This window comes from Salmo trutta, chromosome 9, assembly GCF_901001165.1.
Source record: "Salmo trutta chromosome 9, fSalTru1.1, whole genome shotgun sequence".
Classification (NCBI taxonomy): Eukaryota; Metazoa; Chordata; class Actinopteri; order Salmoniformes; family Salmonidae; genus Salmo; species Salmo trutta.
The window spans coordinates 38,882,412-38,904,456 of NC_042965.1; the positions used below are offsets into that span (position 1 = coordinate 38,882,412).

The 22,045-nt window shown below is 44.4% G+C and overlaps 1 protein-coding gene across 1 annotated transcript in view; it reads right to left on the reverse strand.

The window, feature by feature from the left end:
- Positions 1-241: 241 nt before the first annotated feature.
- The window catches only part of LOC115200520 (kremen protein 1-like), a 65,603-nt gene continuing 43,799 nt past the window's right edge, over positions 242-22,045 (reverse strand). Inside the window, exons 2-3 of the mRNA XM_029763645.1 lie at positions 18,816-18,978; positions 242-1,735 (exon numbers count right to left, since the gene is read on the reverse strand). Coding sequence (XP_029619505.1) covers positions 1,447-1,735; positions 18,816-18,978 — 452 coding nt within the window. The 3' untranslated portion in view covers positions 242-1,446. The remainder of the gene's footprint in view (positions 1,736-18,815; positions 18,979-22,045) is intronic.

The following is a 22,045-nucleotide window of genomic DNA, read 5'->3' on the forward strand; positions in this document are numbered from 1 at the left end:
ACATGTCAGTAGAGAACAAGCCAGTAGAGAACATGCCAGTAGAGAACAAGCCAGTAGAGAACATGCCAGAAGAGAACATGCCAGTAGAGAACATGCCAGTAGAGAACAAGCCAGTAGAGAACAAGCCAGTAGAGAACAAGCCAGTAGAGAACATGCCAGTAGAGAACATGCCAGTAGAGAACAAGCCAGTAGAGAACAAGCCAGTAGAGAACATGCCAGTAGAGAACATGCCAGAAGGGAGCATGCCAGAAGAGAACATGCTAGTAGAGAACATGCCAGAAGGGAGCATGCCAGAAGAGAACAAGCCAGTAGAGAACATGCCAGTAGAGAACATGCCAGAAGGGAGCATGCCAGAAGAGAACATGCCAGTAGAGAACATGCCAGTAGAGAACAAGCCAGTAGAGAACAAGCCAGTAGAGAACATGCCAAGTAGAGAACATGCCAAAAGGGAGCATGCCAGAAGAGAACAAGCCAGTAGAGAACATGCCAGTAGAGAACATGCCAGAAGGGAGCATGCCAGAAGAGAACATGCTAGTAGAGAACAAGCCAGTAGAGAACATGCCAGTAGAGAACAAGCCAGTAGAGAACAAGCCAGTAGAGAACAAGCCAGTAGAGAACATGCCAGTAGAGAACATGCCAGTAGAGAACAAGCCAGTAGAGAACAAGCCAGTAGAGAACATGCCAGTAGAGAACAAGCCAGTAGAGAACAAGCCAGTAGAGAACATGCCAGTAGAGAACAAGCCAGTAGAGAACATGCCAGTGGAGAACATTCCAGTAGAGAACATGCCAGTAGAGAACAAGCTAGTAGAGAACATGCCAGAAGGGAGCATGCTAGTAGAGAACAAGCCAGAAGGGAGCATGCCAGAATAGAACATGCGAGTAGAGAACATGTATACCAGTAGAGAACAAGCTAGTAGAGAACATGCCAGAAGGGAGCATGCCAGTAGAGAACATGCCAGAAGGGAGCATGCTAGTAGAGAACAAGCCAGAAGGGAGCATGCCAGTAGAGAACATGCCAGAAGGGCGCATGCCAGAAGAGAACATGCTAGTAGAGAACAAGCCAGTAGAGAACATGCCAGAAGGGAGCATGCCAGTAGAGAACATGCCAGAAGGGAGCATGCCAGTAGAGAACATGCCAGAAGGGAGCATGCCAGAAGAGAACATGCTAGTAGAGAACAAGCCAGTAGAGAACATGCCAGAAGGGAGCATGCCAGAATAGAACATGCCAGTAGAGAACATGTATACCAGTAGAGAACAAGCACAGAGGCAATAACACAACACACTGACTGCTGTACTGAGCTCTGCTGAGCTGAATGACTGACAGCTAATTACAGAAATGTAAAAACAGTGTGACTGACTAACAGTTCACATGGAACAGGCATGCCCAGACACTGCAGAGCTGCTGATGGTAGGAAGTTAAGAGACATTCTTCAGGATGATAATAGTTCAGTGAAACGCTTCTGCAGATGACCTATAAACGTTTTCATAACTATCTGACACGCCGTGTGACTGACAGAGCCCCCGACCGAGAGACGAACAGGGCCTCTGGGCTTTCAGGTCAGTCAGGGTGTAACACAGGAACACAGGGCGTTGACTACATGACTCTGATGCACACGCAAGAACGCACACACACATTCTCTTACTCTGACAGGTGGGTATGTCGCAGTATCTCCAGTAGATTCCGTCTTCATGGTCAGCGATGTAACACCACGTCTGGACGTCACCATCAGGGTTCCTGGAGAGGAGTGTGGGAGGCAGAGAGGGAGGGAGGGAAGGAGGGGGAGAAAGGGAGGTGAAGGGAAGAGATGTAAGGAAGGGAAATGAGGAAGAAAACAGACATAAAAAGAGGTTATATAGCAAAAACTGCAGACTGAATATTAAATACAATTACAGCGGACTGCCTGCTGTGCGGAGATTTATTTCAGAATGTTTTATTGTTTGTGGTGCCAATCATCTCCCTACCGCAGCAGCCTGCTTCAGTTGGTATTTTACCCTGTGTTCTGGCCCTCAGAACTGACTATGCATTTCCAGTAGAAACCAGTGTAGACAGAAGGCTCTCAGACAGACAGACAGACAGAGAGACAGAGGAACACGGGGTCTTTGTTTAGGTTGAAGCAGTGAGACAGAGACCTGTCCTGGGGAGCACAGAGAGAGCAGGGCCTTTTGTCAGAAGGGGTCACAGATCTTTGAACTTCCACACTGCACTTTTAACCCTTCAAACCTGACAGCCTGGCCCCCCTCTGGCCCCTGCGGCGCTTTGGCTGTTTTGGTTTCACTGAGAAGAGATGGGATTGGATGGGCGGTGGGATTGGGAAGGAAGGGATGGGATTGGATGGGAGGTAGGGTTGGGGAGGAAGGGAAGGGATTGGATGGGCGGTGGGAAGGAAGGGGAGAGCCCACACATCTAGACAGAGGCTTTGAGCAGGTGCTGGTTTCTGTGTATTTTTGGCATACTGTCTGTGTGATACCAAGCATATTTGTTAATGGTAATACTTCACTTACAAAGAGTTTGTAAATGGTTTCTAAGATGTTTATAAACAGTTGATTATATAATGAAAAGGTAAGAGATACACTTGGGAGTATATTATCGCAATCCGTGGAACCATTTTTGTTAGTGAGGTGCATGAGGCAACCATAAAAACATCCCAGGTCAATGGAGGAATGCTTGTTTTTAGAAGCACTACTGTTGTCCTTTTCTCAACTCTGACTGTAATTGCCTGAGACATATTCCCCCGGGGCTCAGCTATCCCGTTACAGCACTATTGTGGGGCGAATTCTGAAGGGCGTTTCCATTCCTTTTTTCTTCTGCTATCAAAAACACTTCCCAGGGTCTCTTCCTCTCCTGTCACAGCACAGAAAAAGGTTATTGAGTGGGGAACAGAGGAAACTTTAACCTAGGGATGAAATCGAGCTACGGTAACTGTTAGCATTATCTTTTTTTTGTCCTCCGTTAGGAGAAAACGATCCCTCTCTTCCTCCTAACCATGGGCTCATCTCCCAAATGGCTACCAATTCCCTACATAGTGCACTACTTTTGCCCAAGGGCCATAGAGCTCTGGCCAAAAGTAGTGCACTATGTAGGGATTAGGGTACCATCTAGCACTTTGTTTATCATATCTATTTAGGGTTGAATATTTTCCCAGTATTTTACAAATACATCCAGAGAATAAATCATTTTTCTCCAAGGTAACCCAGTATTTCCCCCCAAAACCGGAAGTGTCATTCAACAGCATTATAAAGCATTATAAAGCATATACATAGACCTATGTCTGGATTTGATTAGAGCTTTAATCAAACATTCAAGCCTGAGGCTACAGGAGCCTGATGAGACACATATTAAATACATTTAATGAGCCCTAACCCAAAAAAGCCCAAATGATTGTGCTGTTATCCAATACATACTGTATATGATAAAGGCTACTGCTCATTACGCACAACAGAAAAACCTAACAGCTCATAGATGTAGCTAGCTATATGCTCTCTTGGGTAAATAAATGAAACTAGCTCCAGTAGGATAATCTTTTGGAGTGTGAACTGTATTACTGTACTGTATTATATTATACTGTATTATATGGACTGGAATTACACAGATCGTTCAAACCATAAAGAAGCAGAAGAGAACATGCAACTCTGGTGCAGCACATGCAGCCTACAAAGTTACAAGTATAGATTAGCGAATTTGATTTCAATTTTGAACTATAATAGGGCCTATTTGTATAATTAGTAAGCTGACGCATATATAGCATAATAATTCCCCTAATGTTATTAGCTACCTCTTTCTCTCTCTATTGTTGCTTCATTCCTTCCTCGCTTTCAACAGTTGAATGAAATACATTTCGTTGTCCTTATCCTCATCATTCTAATGACATCCTTGAACACTATAGGACTAGAATTAGATGCAGAAGGCTTTCATTTCTCTTCACGAAGATTGAATGGTTATGGGTCTGAATAAATAACTACATAGTGTCTACATGTAGTCTACCGCCATTGCACGTTCGCTCTTTCAAACTACCCATGAGTTCTGTTGTCTGCTGTATTTAGCATTCAGTAAACAAGTCTAGTCTAGTTTTTCCTGCATGGGAATCCAAGAGCTAAGGAGCGTTTTTTAAAGGAGAGAAGCCAGCGGAGCACAGGTACTTGCTTATTGCACAAGAGACAGAGGCAATAAGTTAGAAGCGTATTATGCATAACCCATCATTCATTAGCTACTGTACATACAAGGCTAATACTGAGGTAGGCTAGGATATTTTGAACAGGATTATCTACATGTATTTTGGATGCAATTTGAATGGAATTCATGGAGAGAGAGTGACTGCTCACGCATGCTCTGACTTAAAGCAACAATATTCGAGTCAAGGCTATTTTAACACTGCAATGAAAAAAATGTATATATATTTACAACAACAAAAATATGGTGACTCCCGAAAGTCAGATGTGGGTGTGTATATTAGACGAGCATTCGGTCATAGGCTATGCTGCAGGAAATGTAGTCCTACCTGTCACAAGAAAAAAAGTGACCATGATGAGATGATACTGTAGGGCTACATGTATTGTGAACTGTTCTCCATACCAAGATGGGCTGTCTGTCCCCACCATGAGCGTTGATGATTGATCATGCAGAGAGCAGAGAGAAGGCCAAAGAGAAGACAGATTTAGTCATTGCATATCATTTATCAGTTCCATTCCACATCATGCTGTTGATATAAATAATTTATTGTAATTTACCGGTTTCTCGCAGTTATTTATCCCGGGAAAGGGGAGCGGTTTTGGGCGGTAAATCTCAGTAACCGGGTTCCCGCCATTCAACTCTAGCACTGTACCATTCTCTCAATATGAACCCCTGGAAGAAATCAGTACCATTCTCTCAATATGAACCCCTGGAAGAAATCAGTACCATTCTCTCAATATGAACCCCTGGAAGAAATCAGTACCATTCTCTCAATATGAACCCCTGGAAGAAATCAGTACCATTCTCTCAATATGAACCCCTTGAAGAGCTACAGGAGTAACTACAGGTAACTGCCAAAATAAAAGAAACACTGACCAAATTCACATAGAAATGTGAGTTGTAGATCTGTCATTGTCATTGAAAGCAAATCTAAGAAGCTGTAGATCTGTTCTATATGCTCTATTTCTATGCTTCCCGTTCTTACGTTTCATTTTTGCGTCTTTTACTTTCAGTTTTGTACACCAGCTTAAAACAGCTGAAAATACAATATTTGTGGTTATGTAAAATATATTACTGAACAAAAATATAAATGCAACATGCAACAATTTCAACGATTTTACTGAGTTACAGTTCATATAAGGAAATGAGTCAATTGAAATAAATAAATTAGGCTCTCATCTATGGATATCACATGACTGGGCAGGGGCGCAGCCGTAGGTAGGTCTGGCAGGGCATAGGCCCACCCACTTGGGAGCCAGACATGTCGTAATTCGTGAGGTCCCTGGTAATTCCCAGCCCTAGTTAGTAAAGAGAAAGTGGAGACGCTCCAACTACTCTGTTTTAGCTAGCTGCTAGCCAGTGTGTGTTTCAGCTAGCTGCCTGCCGGTGGGTGATTTAGCTAACTGCTAGCCAGTGGGTGTTTTAGCTAACTGCTAGCCAGTGTGTGTTTCAGCTAGCTGCTAGCCAATGTGTGTTTCAGCTAGCTGCTTGACAGTGTGTGTTTCAGCTAGCTGCTCGACAGTGTGTGTTTCAGCTAGCTGCTCGACAGTGTGTGTTTCAACTAGCTGCTCGACAGTATGTGTTTCAGCTAGCTGCTAGCCAGTGTGTGTTTCAGCTAGCTGCCTGCCAGTGGGTGTTTTAGCTAACTGCTAGCCAGTGTGTGTTTCACCTAGCCAGTGTGTGTTTTAGCTAGCTGCTAGCCATTGTGTGTTTTAGCTAGCTGCTAGCCAGTGTGTGTTTCAGCTAGCTGCTAGCCAATGTGTGTTTCAGCTAGCTGCTTGACAGTGTGTGTTTCAGCTAGCTGCTCGACAGTGTGTGTTTCAGCTAGCTGCTCGCCAGTGTGTGTTTCAGCTAGCTGCTAGCCAGTGTGTGTTTCAGCTAGCTGCCTGCCAGTGGGTGTTTTAGCTAACTGCTAGCCAGTGTGTGTTTCACCTAGCCAGTGTGTGTTTTAGCTAGCTGCTAGCCATTGTGTGTTTTAGCTAGCTGCTAGCCAGTGTGTGTTTCAGCTAGCTGCTCGACAGTGTGTGTTTCAGCTAGCTGCTCGACAGTGTGTGTTTCAGCTAGCTGCTCGACAGTGTGTTTCAGCTAGCTGCTCGACAGTGTGTGTTTCAGCTAGCTGCTAGCCAGTGTGTGTTTCAGCTAGCTGCTCGACAGTGTGTGTTTCAGCTAGCTGCTCGACAGTGTGTGTTTCAGCTAGCTGCTCGACAGTGTGTTTCAGCTAGCTGCTAGCCAGTGTGTGTTTCAGCTAGCTGCTCGACAGTGTGTATTTTAACTCAGCAGTGTGGCTCACTTACATCTGAAAACAGAGAAAAACAGCTGTTCCCTGCTGGCCGCTGTTCAACATACTTTACTTTAATAACCATTTTCCAAGTGCCCCTAATCATAAAAGGTATGATAAACTTTAAAATCTCTGGCACAGTGTAGCCATAAAAAAAGCACCGAATCGTCAACACAGAAGGGAGAAAACCTGCAGCAAAGAATAACACTGAGATGGGATAGAAATAACATGCTTTTCTATGCTATTAGCAAGCCGCTAGCTTGCCTGCGCTTCAGACCAAGGTTCAAACACTATTTTAAATTATTTTTAATTCTCTATCTGTGCTTGTTTGAGCTAGCCTGTTGCAATTGAACTAATGAAACAGTTACAAAAGTTCAAACCCCACCCAACTTGTACTCTAGGCAGACAAAAATTATTGTAATTTTTTTTTAAAGATTTCTAATAGTATTTGAACCCAGGTCTGCCTGCATTTAGCCACACACTCTGATGCCACAGAGAAAGATGAAAGCTGAAAAATGAGTGTGTGTAAAACTTCTGAGGGGCTGAAGAGGGTTTGAGAGGCTTGTTGTTTAGGTTTTGAGGTCAGGAGAGGATCAGAGACTGACTGTCAATTTCCCTCAAGAACAGAGGTCTCTTTTAGCCGACTAAAACATCTGTCTGTCATTTTAAATCAGAAGTCAATAGTCACTGGACTTTTTTCTATTGCTTATAACAAATACAATAATGCCGAAGCTGAACCTGAGCAAGTTAAAGTGTATGCGGACATTCAAGGACATTGAAGTACATTCAAACACGTTGAACACTGTGCTAGCCTATCAATACAGTAGATTCATATTAGTTGGTACATAAAGGTATATGTCTTCCAACTCCACATCTCCTTCATGCTTTACCTCACACCACGGCTGATGTAGACCTGACATCAGTCAGGGAGATTCAATTACTTTACACATGAGGAGAACAACTCACCCTAACACCATGGCCATTACCAGCCTTGTAGGAGAAGGCTGTGGTCCTATAGACTACTATACCACTGAACACCTCGAACTTACACACGGTCTGCACACCTGCATACTAATAGCTAGGAAACGGCTGGTAAAACCAGCCAACCTCCCACTGAACCATCACACACCTTAACAACAGCTGTTCCTCAAATCGCACAATTTTCCCTATATGCTGCACTACTTCGGACCATGGGCCCTGGTCAAATGTAGTGCACTATCTAGGATGTCATTTGGGGCACACCCATGGACTATTGGATCTAGTCCTCCTCTAACCTGTTGACAATAGAGCAGCACAACACCAACTCAGGCACGGTCTCGCTTGAACAAGAGGTCCAATGGGACAACCTGACTAAACAAACCCGGATAAAAGTTGCTCTGGATAAGAGTGTCTGCTAAATGACCGCCCCCCCCAAAAGAAATTGAAATGGAGCTGTGTGTAGGCTACAATATGTTGAAAACTCCCCTTTAATTAGCTTTCATTGAAATGTACGTTATCAATAAAGTGCTGCATGTCTGCACCTGCAAACTGCGAGCCCTGTGCTGTAACAATATGCCGCGGCATTCTGTGTGACACACAGAGTCAGTATTTGAAATGCGTTGAGCACGGTCTCTGTCAGTAAAGTCTCTCCGGAGAGATGTAAGAGCTACTGACCTTTAGTGCAGCTTTGCTCTCCTTTTCTGGGATTCATTTGACACCCCATCTCTCCCTGTTTTCACAGGGCTGTTTTACGGTCATCTATAAAGATTAAATGTGAGGGCTTTTAGGGTGTTCTCCGCATACCGCCACAGGGCCACAGACCCCTTTCAACTAAATTAGTATGGGAAAAAGCCAACAATGGGATAGGAACACGGTTTACGCTTCCCCTCTCGTTCCTCGTAAGTCGACCCCCATTCCACCTTGTTCTCTTGTCCAAGTCTCCCCCACACACTCACACTGAGACACTCACACACACACACACACACACACTCACACTGAGACACACACACACACACACACACACACACACACACACACACACACACACTCACACTGAGACACTCACACACACACACACACACACACTCACACACACACACACACACACACACTCACTCACACTGAGACACTCACACTGAGACACTCACACACACACACACACACACACACACACACACACACACACACTCACACTGAGACACTCACACACACACACACACACACTCACACACACACACACACACACACACACACACACACACACACACACTCACACTGAGACACTCACACACACACACACACACACACACACTCACACACACACACACACACACACACACACACACACACACACACACACTCACACACACACACTCACACTGAGACACTCACACTGAGACACTCACACACACACACACACACACACACACACACACACACACACACACACACACACACACACACACACACACACACACACACACAAAAGCTAATACTTCGCTAACCCATCTAGTATATCGGATCTGTGCTGTGAAGCCTGTGTTAAAGTAGTGACATGTAATGATTCCTGGCACTAGATTTGCACCTGTGCTCTTGGCCCAGCCTCAGCCTTGCTCTGGTCCCAGCATCAGCCTTCCTCTGGTCTCAGCCTCAGCCTTGCTCTGGGCCCAGCCTCAGCCTTGCTCTGGGCCCAGCCTCAGCCTTGCTCTGGGCCCAGCCTCAGCCTTGCTCTGGTCTCAGCCTCAGCCTTGCTCTGGACTCAGCCTCAGTCTTGCTCTTGTCTCAGACTCGCACTGGTCCCAGCCTCAGCCTTGCTCTGGGCTCAGCCTCAGCCTTGCTCTGGGCTCAGCCTCAGCCTTGCTCTGGGCTCAGCCTCAGCCTTGCTCTGGGCTCAGCCTCAGCCTTGCTCTGGTCTCAGCCTCGCACTGGTCCCAGCCTCAGCCTTGCTCTGGTCCCAGCCTCAGCCTTGCTCTGGTCCCAGCCTCAGCCTTGCTCTGGGCCCAGCCTCAGCCGTGTTCTGGTTCGTATAAAATCTCCCTTGTCTCAGGAATCAGACGGGCTGTCACACCCCTCCTCACCTCTCCCTCTCTCCCTCTCTCTCTCTCTCCCCCTCTCTCTCCATCTGAATCTTACCCCCCACAGTGCCACTCAAAATCCAGCCACTTTCAGATGGGGCCCTATCCAGCCACTTCCAGATGAGCCCCTATCCAGCCACTTCCAGATGAGGCCCTACCCAGCCACTTCCAGATGAGGTCCTATTCAGCCACTTTCAGATGGGGCCCTATCCAGCCACTTCCAGATGAGGCCCTATCCAGCCACTTCCAGATGAGGCCCTATCCAGCAACTTCCAGATGAGGCCCTATCCAGCCACTTCTAGATGAGGCCCTACCCAGCCACTTCCATATGAGGCCCTATCCAGCCACTTCTAGATGAGGCCCTATCCAGCCACTTCCAGATGAGGCCCTATCCAGCCATTTCCAGATGAGGTCCTATTCAGCCACTTCCAGATGAGGCCCTATCCAGCCACTTCCAGATGAGGCCCTATCCAGCCACGTCCAGATGAGGCCCTATCCAAACACTTCCAGATGAGGCCCTACCCAGCCACTTCCAGATGAGGCCCTATCCACCACTTCCAGATGAGGTCCTACCCAGCCACTTCCAGATGAGGCCCTATCCAGCCACTTCCAGATGAGGCCCTACCAAGCCACTTCCAGATGAGGCCCTACCAAGCCACTTCCAGATGAGGCCCTATCCAGCCACTTCCAAGACATTAAAGATCTACATCAGGGAATTAGAGAGACAAACAGAGAGGAAGAAAAAATAATGAGAAAGTGAACATAGTTAGGGAAGGGGAGATGAAGAGAGAAAGACATAAATGAAAAGAGAGAGAGAGAGAATAATGGATATTTGAATTTGAATTGAAAGATGCCCATGATTTAAATGAAGTATTTTGCTATTCAAATTCTTCAAACCAAATGTGATGGACAGAGTCTTCTCCATATGGTGGGGACTCTAGAAACTCACTCTCACACACACACACACACACACACACACACACACACACACACACACACACACACACACACACACACACACACACACACACACACACACACACACACACACACACACACACACACACACACACACACACACACACACACAAAGAGACAGAGGAGGGAAGAGAGAAACAGAGATATCCTTACTTTCTCCTCTCTCCCACTCCTCCATTCTCTCATTCCCTTCGTCTTAGCCTGGCAATAACAAAACAATGTGTAACTGTGTGTCTGAGCCTCTCGTAAATGGCATCGCTCATCTACTCACAGTGTGAAGTATTCTCTCCAGTCCCTAGAAGACACAGAGAGAGAGACCTCCCAAACCTTCTATAATAAAGCCATCATCTACAGATGTCCCCTAAGCAAGCTGGTCCTAGGGCTCTGTTCACAAACACAAACACACCCCACAGAGCCCCAGGACAGCAACACAATTAGACCCAACCAAATCATGAGACAACAAAAAGATAATTACTTGACACATTGGAAAAAAAACAGAGAAAACTAGCATGCTATTTGGCCCTAAACTGAGACTACAAAGTGGCAGAATACCTGACCACTGTAACTGACCCAAAATGAAGGAAAGCTTTGACTATGTACAGAGAGGCCTCCGTAGGCAGACCTGGCTCTCAAGAGAAGACAGACTATGTGCACACTGTCACAAAATGAGGTGGAAACTGAGCTGCACTTCCTAACCTCCAGCCAAATGTATGACCATATTAGAGACACATATTTCCCTCAGAATACACAGACCCACAAAGAATTAGAAAACAAACCTAATTTTGATAAACTCCCATATCTATTGGGTGAAGTTGCACAGTGTGCCCTTAAAGCAGCAAGATTTGTGACCTGTTGCCATAAGAAAAGGGCAACCAGTGAAGAACAAACACCATTGTACATTTTTGAATTTAACCCTTATTGTACCAGGTAAGTTGACAGAGAACACATTCTCATGTACAGCAACAACCTGGGGAGGGGGGATGAATGAGCCAATTGTAAGCTGGGGATGATTAGTTGGCCATGATGGAATGAAGGCCAGGACACCAGGGTTAACACCCCTACTCTTACAATTAGTGCCATGGGATCATTAGTGACCACAGAGATCCAGGACACCTGTTAAACATGCCATTCAAAAGACAGCACCCTACACAGGACAATGTCCCCAATCACTGCCCTCCAACACCACTTCCAGCAGCATCTGGTCTCCCATCCAGGGACCAACCAGGACCAACCCTGCTTAGCTTCAGAATCAAGCCAGCAGTAGCATGGCTTTATTTATTTTCCCTTTTGTACTTTAACTATTTGCACATAATACGACAATCGAAACATCTTTATTCTTTTGGAACATTTGTGAGTGTAATGTTAACTGAAAATTGTTTTATTGTATATTTCACTTTTGTTTAATATCTATTTCACTTGCTTTGGCAATGTAAATATATGTTTCCCATGCCAATACAGGTCTTAAATTGAATTGAGAGAGGAAAAGAGAGAGAGATGCAGAGAGAGAGAGATGCAGAGAGAGAGAGAGGCAGAGAGAGAGAGAGGCAGAGAAAGAAATAGAGAGGTAGAGAGAGAAATAGAGGCAGAGAGAAATAGAGAAAGAAAAGGAGAAAGATAGAGAGATAAGGTGTTGATTAAAGCTAACCCAAAGAAGACTAGAATATACAATTTATTTAGCTGATTGTGGAAATGTGTATTTTACCTTGAACAACTACATTTATGAAGTGGTGAGTTGTCATTAGGCTGAAGTATGAACTGTTTATTGTGCTACGATCACGTAAAGGAGATAGACTCCAACAAATGAAGATGTCCCTTTCCACATTGCTTGTCAAGAGTAATATATTTTTTATGTGCAGTGGAGTAAAAGCCTTCCCTTATCCTCTCTGGCTGTGCCCCAAATGGCACTCTATATTCCTTTCATAGTGCACTACTTTTGAACAGAGCCCCTATGGGCCCCTATGGGCCCTGTTCAAAAGCAGTGCACCATATAAGGAAGAGGGTGCCATTTGTGCTGCAGACTATGTATCCCAGTCATAAATCATAGGAGTCCCAATCCAAGCATTGCAAAAAACAAATCCGTCCTTGGCCACATCAAAGCATTGTTGCTTTATGACTTAATGGCCACGACTTAGACTTAGGAAATGTTTTGAAAGGGATTTTAAGTGGTGGGGAAATACTACATCGATTTTGAATATCTATGGCACTTAGCTACTTACTGGAAGTCTCTCAAGATCAATAGCCATGACTTAGTCTTAAGCAATGTTTTAAGGGAGCTTTGATGTGGTGGTGGGGAAATACTATTTTTAATATCTATAATATCTACGCCACTTACTGGAAGTCTGTCTGGATTAAAACAATGGATAAAAGACTACACAGTAAGAGGAATATACTGTACAAATTCAATGCTACTGGGTTCAATGAGTCTAGTGGGCTGTAGGCCTATGTGAGTGTTGTAGATGAGTGCAGCTGCCGCTTTCAAGGAGAGGGACACTAATCCGGACACTTATAGGAAATCCCACTACGGCCTCAGACGAGACATCAAACAGGCGTATACGTAAATACAGGACTAAGATCAAATCCTACGACGCCGGATCTGACGCTCGTCGGATGTGGCAGGGCTTGCCCACTATCACGGAATACAAAGGGAAACCCAGCCGCGAGCTGCCCAGTGACGCGAGCCTACTAGACGAGCTAAATACCTTAACATTCACAAGCCTCAGACGGATTACCAGGATGCATACTCAGAGCATGCGCTGACCAGCTGGTAAGTATCTTCACTGACATTTGTTATTGTGAGGTGGAAATGTCTAAGAGCAACAACGGCTCAGCCGCGAAGTGGCCACACAAGCTCACATAATGGAACCGCCGAGTGCTGAAGCGAGTAGCATGTAAAAATGTCCTCGGTTGCAACACTCACTACCAAGTTCCAAACTGCCTCTGGAAGCAACTGACAGGAAGCAACGTCAGCACAAGAAATGTTAGTCGGGAGCTTCATGAAATGGGCGTCCATGGCCGAGCAGCCACACACAAGCCTAAGATCACCTTGCCCAATGCCAAGCGTCGGCTGGAGTGGTGTAAAGCGCACCGCCATTGGACTCTGGAACAGTAGAAATGCTTTCTGTGGAGTGATGAATCACGCTTCACCATCTGGCAGTCCGACGGACTGTGTTTGGAGGATGCCAGGATAACATTACCATAGTGCCAACTGTAAAGTTTGGTGGAGGAAGAATAATGGTCTGGGGCTGTTTTTCATGGTTCAGGCCCCTTAGTTCCAGTGAAGGGAAATCTTAACGCTACAGCATACAATGACATTCTAGACAATTCAGTGCTTCTGACTTTGTGGCAACATTTTGCGGAAGGCCCTTTCCTGTTTCAGCATACAGAAATGGTTTGAAGAGATCGGTGTGGAAGAACTTGACTGGCCTGCATAGAGCTCTGAACTCAACCCTATCGAACACCTTTGGGATTAATTGGAATGCCGACTGCGAGCCAGGTCTAATCTCCCAACATCAGTCCTGACCTCACTAATGCTCTTGTGGCTGAATGGAAGCAAGTCCCCGCAGCAATGTTCCAACATCTAGTGGAAAGCCTTCCCAGAAGAGTGGAGGCTGTTATAGCAGCAAAGGGGGACCAACTCCATATTAATGCCCATGATTTTGGAATGAGATTTTTGACGAGCTCATGTCCACGTACTTTTGTTCATGTAGTACATGTTTCAAGCAGACTACCATAGTCCCTGTGCCCAAGAATGCCAAGGTAACCTGTCTAAATGACTATTGCCCCGTAGCATTGTAGCCATGAAATGCTTTGAAAGGCTGGTCATGGTTCACATCAACTGCATCATCCCAGACACCCTAGCCCACTCTAATCCACATACTGCCCCAACAGTTCCACAGATGACGCTATCTATATTGCACTCAACATTGCCCTTTCCCACCTGGACAAGAGGAATATGTATGTGAGAATGCTGTTCATTGACTACAGCTCAGCGTTCAACACCATAGTGCCCCCAAAGTTCATCACTAAGCTCAGGACCCTTGGACTGACCACCTCCCTATTGCAACTGGATCCTGGACTTCCTGACGGGCCGCCCCCAGGTGGTGAGGGTAGGCAACAACACTTCCGCCATGCTGACCCTCAACACGGGGGCCCCTCAGGGGTGCGTGCTTAGTCTCCTCCTGTACTCCCTGTTGCCACACAACTGTGTGACCGTGCACGATTCCCACATTAACATTAAGTTTTCTGATGACATGACGGTGGTAGGTCTGATCACCAACAATGATGAGACAGCCTATAGAGAGGAGGTCATAGACCTGGCAGTGTGGTGCCAGGACAACAACCTCTCCTTCAATGTGATCAAGACAAAGGAGCTGATCGTGGACTACAGGTAATGGAGGGCCGAGCACGCCCCATCCACATCGACGGGGCTGTAGTGGAGCAGGTCAAGAGCTTCAACTTCCTCGGTGTCCACATCAATAACAAAACTAACATCACCAAGGAATTCAAATGGTCCACACACACCAGCACAGTCATGAAGAAGGCATGACAACACCTCTTGCACCTCAGGAGGCTGAAAAAAGATTTGTCATGGGCCGTCAGATCCGCAAATAAGTTCTACAACTGCACCATTGAGAACATCTTGACAGGCTGCATCACCCCAGCCACACAAGCCATAAACTGTTCACTCTATTACCACACGGCGAGCGGTACTGGAGAGTTATGTCTGGGGCCAAAAGGCTCCTAAACAGTGTTATGTGAGTGTAGCTGACATGTCTATGGGGTCGTAGGCCTACGTGTGCTGTATGTAAGTATGGCGATGGTGGGAGTTACACTATCTAGGCTAGGTTTGGCCAGTTTATTGTATATACACTGCTTTCGGAAAGTATTCAGACCCTTAGATTTTTTTCCACATGTTGTTATGTTACAGCTTTATTCTAAAATTGATTAAATAACAAAATTTCTACAGCAATTTACACCCCATAATGACAAAGCAAAAACGTGTTTTTAGAAATGTTTGCAAATGTATTAAAAATGAAAATGGAAATTCATTATTTACATAACTATTCAGACCCTTTGCTATGAGACTCGCAATTGAGCTCAATTGAGCTCTACAACTCGATTGGAGCCCACTTGTGGTAAACTCAATTGATTGGACATGATTTGGAAAGGCACATATCTGTCTATATAAGGTCCCACAGTTGACAGTGCAAGTCAGAGCAAAAACCAAGCCATGACGTCGAAAGAATTGTCCGTAGAGCTGCGAAACAGGATTGCGTCAAGGCACAGATCTGGGAAAGAGTACCAAAACATTTCTGCAGCATTGAAGATCCCCAAGAACACAGTGGCCTCCATCATTCTTAAATGGAAGAAGTTTAGAACCACCAAATCTCTTCCTAGAGCTGGCTGCCCAGCCTGGAGGAAACCTGGCACCATCCCTATGATGAAGCATGGTGGTGGCAGCATCATGCTGTGGGGATGTTTTTCAGCGGCTGGGACTGGGAGACTAGTCAGGATCGAGGGAAAGATGAACAGAGAAGAGTACAGAAAGGTTCTTGATGAAATCCTGCTCCAGAGCGCTCAGGACCTCAGACTGGGGCGAAGGTTCACCTTCCAACAAGACAACGACCCTAAGCACACAGCCAAGACAAGGCAGGAGACTCTGAATGTCCTTGAGTGGCCCAGAACCCGGACTTGAACCCAATCAAACATCTCTTGAGAGACCTGAAAATATCTGTGCAGCGATGCTCCCCATCCAACCTGAAGAATGGGAGAAACTCCCCAAATACAGTTGTGCCAAGCTTGTAGCATCATACCCAAGAAGACTCAAGGCTGTAATTGCTGCCAGAGGAGCTTCAACAAAGTACTAAGTTAAAGGTCTGAATATTTATGTAAATGTGATATTTCAGTGTTTTATGTTTAATAAATCAGCAAACATTTCTACAAAACTGTTTTTACTTTGTCATTATGGGGTATTGCGTAGATTGAAGGAAAAAAACTATGAAATCAATTTTAGAATAAGGTTGTAACCTAACAAAATGTGGAAAAAAATCAAGGGATCTGAATACTTTCCAAAGGCACTATACCATATAACGGGATATTTGGAACTAACCACAGGAGGGTTTTTCAATACTTTACAATTTTTTTCTCAATTTTTTTTAAATATAAATTTGAATATTTCTAGCTAGTTTTTAAGTAAATACCAGCAGTCAACTTGTGCAATATGTTAGGAGATAAAGATCTCGTTCATCATTTCACCTGTTTTTCACTGGGCAGATTCAGTTATGCTGAGTCACGTGGCAGCAGTCTATGGCCCGTGACGTGAACGGACAAAAGCGGTGAGGGAGGAGCGACCTTCTCAAATCGAACAGTAATATGCGCCGCTTGGACATGTTGTCAACAAAGCAGCATTGTACATCATCCAGAAACATACTACCTCTCTTTTCCATAAAATATATGTTTGAATTTTCAAACTAGTTTTCACTGAGGCAGATAAAGTGTTTTTTTTAAATCAAAACAATCACTTTTGCATGTGAAGTTGCGCTATCCAGGCTAGGTTTGGGCAGTGGAGAAGAGATCCTACTCATTACGCCACGTGGTCCTACATTACTTTTTTTTGAGCCGACTTCCCCGTTAGCTTTGAACAGGGCACCTGGTTCACGCCCGGGAGGCAGCCCGGTTCCTAAACGAATGCAATCAACTTTCACCCAGTGCGAAACACACCTAAGCAGGCGCCCGGCTGCGGTTAATCAAATTCCTCATTATGAAGCTAACCGGTAGTCCCCAGTCACATGGTGTTTGTTTACAAACATGTTTTAGTTACTTGTATAACTTTATGAGTTGGGATGTCTGTCCTACAAATAGTTTAGGTCAGAGACTGTATAAAATGTTTACAATGTGCTCGTTAGCGTTTAGTTAGCATTCTCTATGGGATTTTACATGTACTTGTTATTATTGCTAACCTTCGGATTACAGCGGCTCAGTGGGGTTGAAAATTCTGCCCCTTGTGTTCAGTGCTGTTCTTATGGAATATCCGAGGAGGCCACAAGGTCGGTATGAAGCTATGACAATCTGGATTACCGCCCAAACCTAATCCAGACACTGTGGTGTCCTCTGGCATTCCCTAGATCCGTGGGATAAGGAGGTCTTTGCTTGTATAAACTCTGTTAAATATTCACACGTGAATGTCTGAGAGGGGCAAGGGGGGAAACACACACACAAAAGCATGGACACACGCGTACATGCACACACATACACGAATGTCATTCAGTACACACACACATACACAGACACCCTGAGAGGGTTCTGTGTCAAACCAGCCAAAAGGGAACCTCTCCCCTGACTCCAAAACATGCCTCCCTTCACTTCTAAATACTTGGACACATTTTAAGAAAAGTCTGTCTAAGTCATTGACATCATATACAGTATCTATGCTGTATGCACCAGAAGTGACATCACTACTTGTATCATCAGATGGTGCTTTCAAGACAAATGGTAAATCAGAAAAAGAACTAGGTCAAATCATGACATCAGTGATCTTGAAGTCGGAAAGTCAGACCTCTAGAAAGATGCCCAAGTTTACGACTTGCAATTCTGAGTTGGATGACCGTTCAAAAAGATTTTTCAAAGTTCCCAGTTGTTTTGAACGCGGCAATACAATAACAAGAATCCCAAAGTGCTCCATTCCTCTCTGCTCTAGGATGACATTGAGGTGCTATTGTATGCACTTCTGACCAGTGCTTGACTTTCGGTAGTCATTTTGGGTAAAGGCGGTACTGTTTATATCAAGATCTAGGAACGCCACAATATTCTATAAGAGGTCCAGGAGCTCAAGCAGTAGAAACATGTAGCAGAAGGTTCATTTAAAAGCTCAGCATTACCTAGAATATATATAGAAATTATACAATTCATTTATGCTCAGAAAAAAACTCAGCTCCAGCGAGCTTCCTGCCCAAGTCAAGCACTACTTGTGACTACACTTGCCCATGTAAATACAAAGTGTCTGAACAATGTTCAGTGATACTGATAGGGAGGCTAAATGCTAACAAGCTGAGCTAACAGCACCAGTGAATGAGATCTAACTACTCCTTTTACTTTTCTGGGAGGTCAGTGGCACCTTAATTGAGGAGGACGGGCTCGTGGTAATGGCTGGAGCGGAATAGGTGGAATGGAAATACATCAAACACATGGAAGCAATTCCATTTGCTCTGTTCCAACCATTACTATATGCTGTCCTGCCCTCAGCATCCTCCACTGTCATCTTGGGTAGTATCCTGGGGTAAGATGTTTTTTTCTGAGCACCAGTACAAGCTTTAGCTTGGGCTCCAGAGGGGGGCCTCACCTGCAGTAGTTGTGGCTGCCAAGACCACCCTCTCCGTTGGGGTACTTGAGGGTGTTGTAGGGGTGCTGGAAGGTTTCGTTCCAGAAGAGGCAGGGCTTGCCCCCCAGGAGGCTTGTCTGGTTCTGGCAGCCTCTGTAGTCCTCTCCATTGGCTGTGTAACATTCTGGAAAGGGGGACCGGGGAGAGGGAGAGATCATTTATTAAACAAGTGTTCATTGTGTTTGGCATTGAGAGAAAAATATATATTCTGACCAACACTTGGGTGATAGTTTCTTAGATGAAACTATGGAGGGGCTGACCAATGTCTATGTGGCTAACAAAGGATAATAGAGGACGACAGAGAGGAGATGGAGGGGCTGACAGGGGATGACAGAGTGGAGATGGAGGGGCTGACAGGGGATGACAGAGTGGAGATGAAGGATTCAGCTTACACTATGTTTGAAATATCAATTTAGTTTGCCATTATAATTGAATACATTTTTTATTCCAAACTACATTCTGTCTGAGGTTATGTTTTATGATGACACAAGTATGCAGTTGCATAAATTATAAAGATAGTCTACAATGATATAAAAAACAAAGAATCAAGATAAATGAATTGTATAATTTATATATATATATATTCTAGATAATGCTGAGCTTTTAAATGAACCTTCTGCTGCAAAGGTTTAACAGTAGGCTAGCATCAGGTTCATAGACATTAAAACCAGGTTGACTCTCTTAGGAAGGGTGAAAACTACTATATCGACCATGATCCTTTGGTAGTTACGGTTACCTTCAACATGATCCTTTGGTAGTTACGGTTACCTTCAACATGATCCTTCGGTAGTTACGGTCAGCTTCAACATGATCCTTTAGTAGTTATGGTCACCTTCAACATGATCCTTTAGTAGTTACGGTCACCTTCAACATGATCCTTTGGTAGTTACGGTTCAACTTCAACATGATCCTTTAGTAGTTACGGTCACCTTCAACATGATCCTTTAGTAGTTATGGTCACCTTCAACATGATCCTTTGGTAGTTACGGTCAGCTTCAACATGATCCTTTGGTAGTTACGGTTCACCTTCAACATGATCCTTTAGTAGTTACGGTTCACCTTCAACATGATCCTTTGGTAGTTACGGTTCACCTTCAACATGATCCTTTGGTAGTTACGGTTCACCTTCAACATGATCCTTTGGTAGTTACGGTCACCTTCAACATGATCCTTTGGTAGTTACGGTTCACCTTCAACATGATCCTTTAGTAGTTACGGTCACCTTCAACATGATCCTTCGGTAGTTACGGTCACCTTCAACATGATCCTTTGGTAGTTACGGTTCACCTTCAACATGATCCTTTAGTAGTTATGGTCACCTTCAACATGATCCTTTGGTAGTTACGGTTCACCTTCAACATGATCCTTTGGTAGTTACGGTTCACCTTCAACATGATCCTTTGGTAGTTACGGTCACCTTCAACATGATCCTTTGGTAGTTACGGTTCACCTTCAACATGATCCTTTAGTAGTTACGGTCACCTTCAACATGATCCTTCGGTAGTTACGGTCACCTTCAACATGATCCTTTGGTAGTTACGGTTCACCTTCAACATGATCCTTTAGTAGTTACGGTCAGCTTCAACATGATCCTTTGGTAGTTACGGTCACCTTCAACATGATCCTTCGGTAGTTACGGTCACCTTCAACATGATCCTTTAGTAGTTACGGTCACCTTCAACATGATCCTTCGGTAGTTACGGTCACCTTCAACATGATCCTTTGGTAGTTACGGTTCACCTTCAACATGATCCTTTAGTAGTTACGGTCAGCTTCAACATGATCCTTTGGTAGTTACGGTTCACCTTCAACATGATCCTTTAGTAGTTACGGTCATCTTCAACATGATCCTTCGGTAGTTACGGTCACCTTCAACATGATCCGAACCAATTTTTTTAATGCCGGTCTAGAAGCACGGTTTCGACTGCTCCTACAGTTTAGTTTCAGTACTGCAGTTTAACTGACGTACGGCACAGAAAGACAATTTCCATACACGGAAACATAGAGAAATCAAATTAGAAAATTGCTAACAAGACACTTCAGTCATCACCTTTGTGCACAAAAAAATCCATTGAATTATTCAAATAATTGTCGCTGAGGGAGATTTTCTTTCATCACTCACAGCCAAAGAAATGAAAATGTTATATTCATCCATTGTCTTCCATGTTTTGTTGTGATGTTGGTCCGTATAAACTGGATTCAACCCGGATATAGATGGTCCATGAATCGGCGTATGTGAACGTAAGTAGATTACCTTTTAAACAACAGGGGGACATCTTGGACACAGTCTCTAGTTCTTACTATACCTCAGTGATTCAGCCCCATTCAGCAATATGGCGCATTTAAAATTCAAATACTTCAGGCTTCAGGCGCCATCGGGAGTTTTTGTGGATGACGTCAGCGCTATCACTATCTACTGGTTCTAATGTCTATGACATGAACGCATGTTTCAAATAAACTCCGGGTCTAAATTAATTGTTTACAAGGTTACCATAAATTACCATTCATTGTTTACGAGGTTTAATGCTTGATTTGTTACATTAAATAACTCAGTAATGACTTGAAAAAATGATGGCCAGTAAGAACCTGCTAGCCATTGGCTGCTAACAGCTGAGAACTGCTAGCTAACTGGCAAGCACAAAAACAGTCAACAACTTCGGCAATTAAGACACCCCTAGTGGCGAAGGTAAGAACTGACGGAAATGCACAGTCAAAGAGGAGGATAATAATTCTGTCAAGGAAAGTACTGAAATAGAAAACACAAAAGTGACACAGTGTGTAAATGATAACATATTAGCGCAGGAAGAAATGTATTAAAATGCTGGAAATGAATGCTTAATTAAAACAATTAAATATGGAAATGAGCAAAAGCTGTGTGCATTAAGGAAATAGACGCCTGGCTCAGAAAGAAGCCTGTCTCTCATAAGCGCTTGTTGTGGTTAGTGATTTAAGCAAATACATTTTTACAGTAGTTTCAGTTTCTCTCATGAAACACATTGTTATTGCAGAAAAAAACAACTGTCTCCATGTTAAACCAAAAGAGGCCACCAATTCCTTTCAGTGTCAAGTTGAAGTGTTTTGTAATTAAAGGCGCTGAGGGCAGGCGCCACTCTTCGGTCATCCCTAGCCATGATCCATCATCGGCCTGACAGGCTGTACCCCTAGTAGGGAGCTGGGGGGTGTAGAGTTTC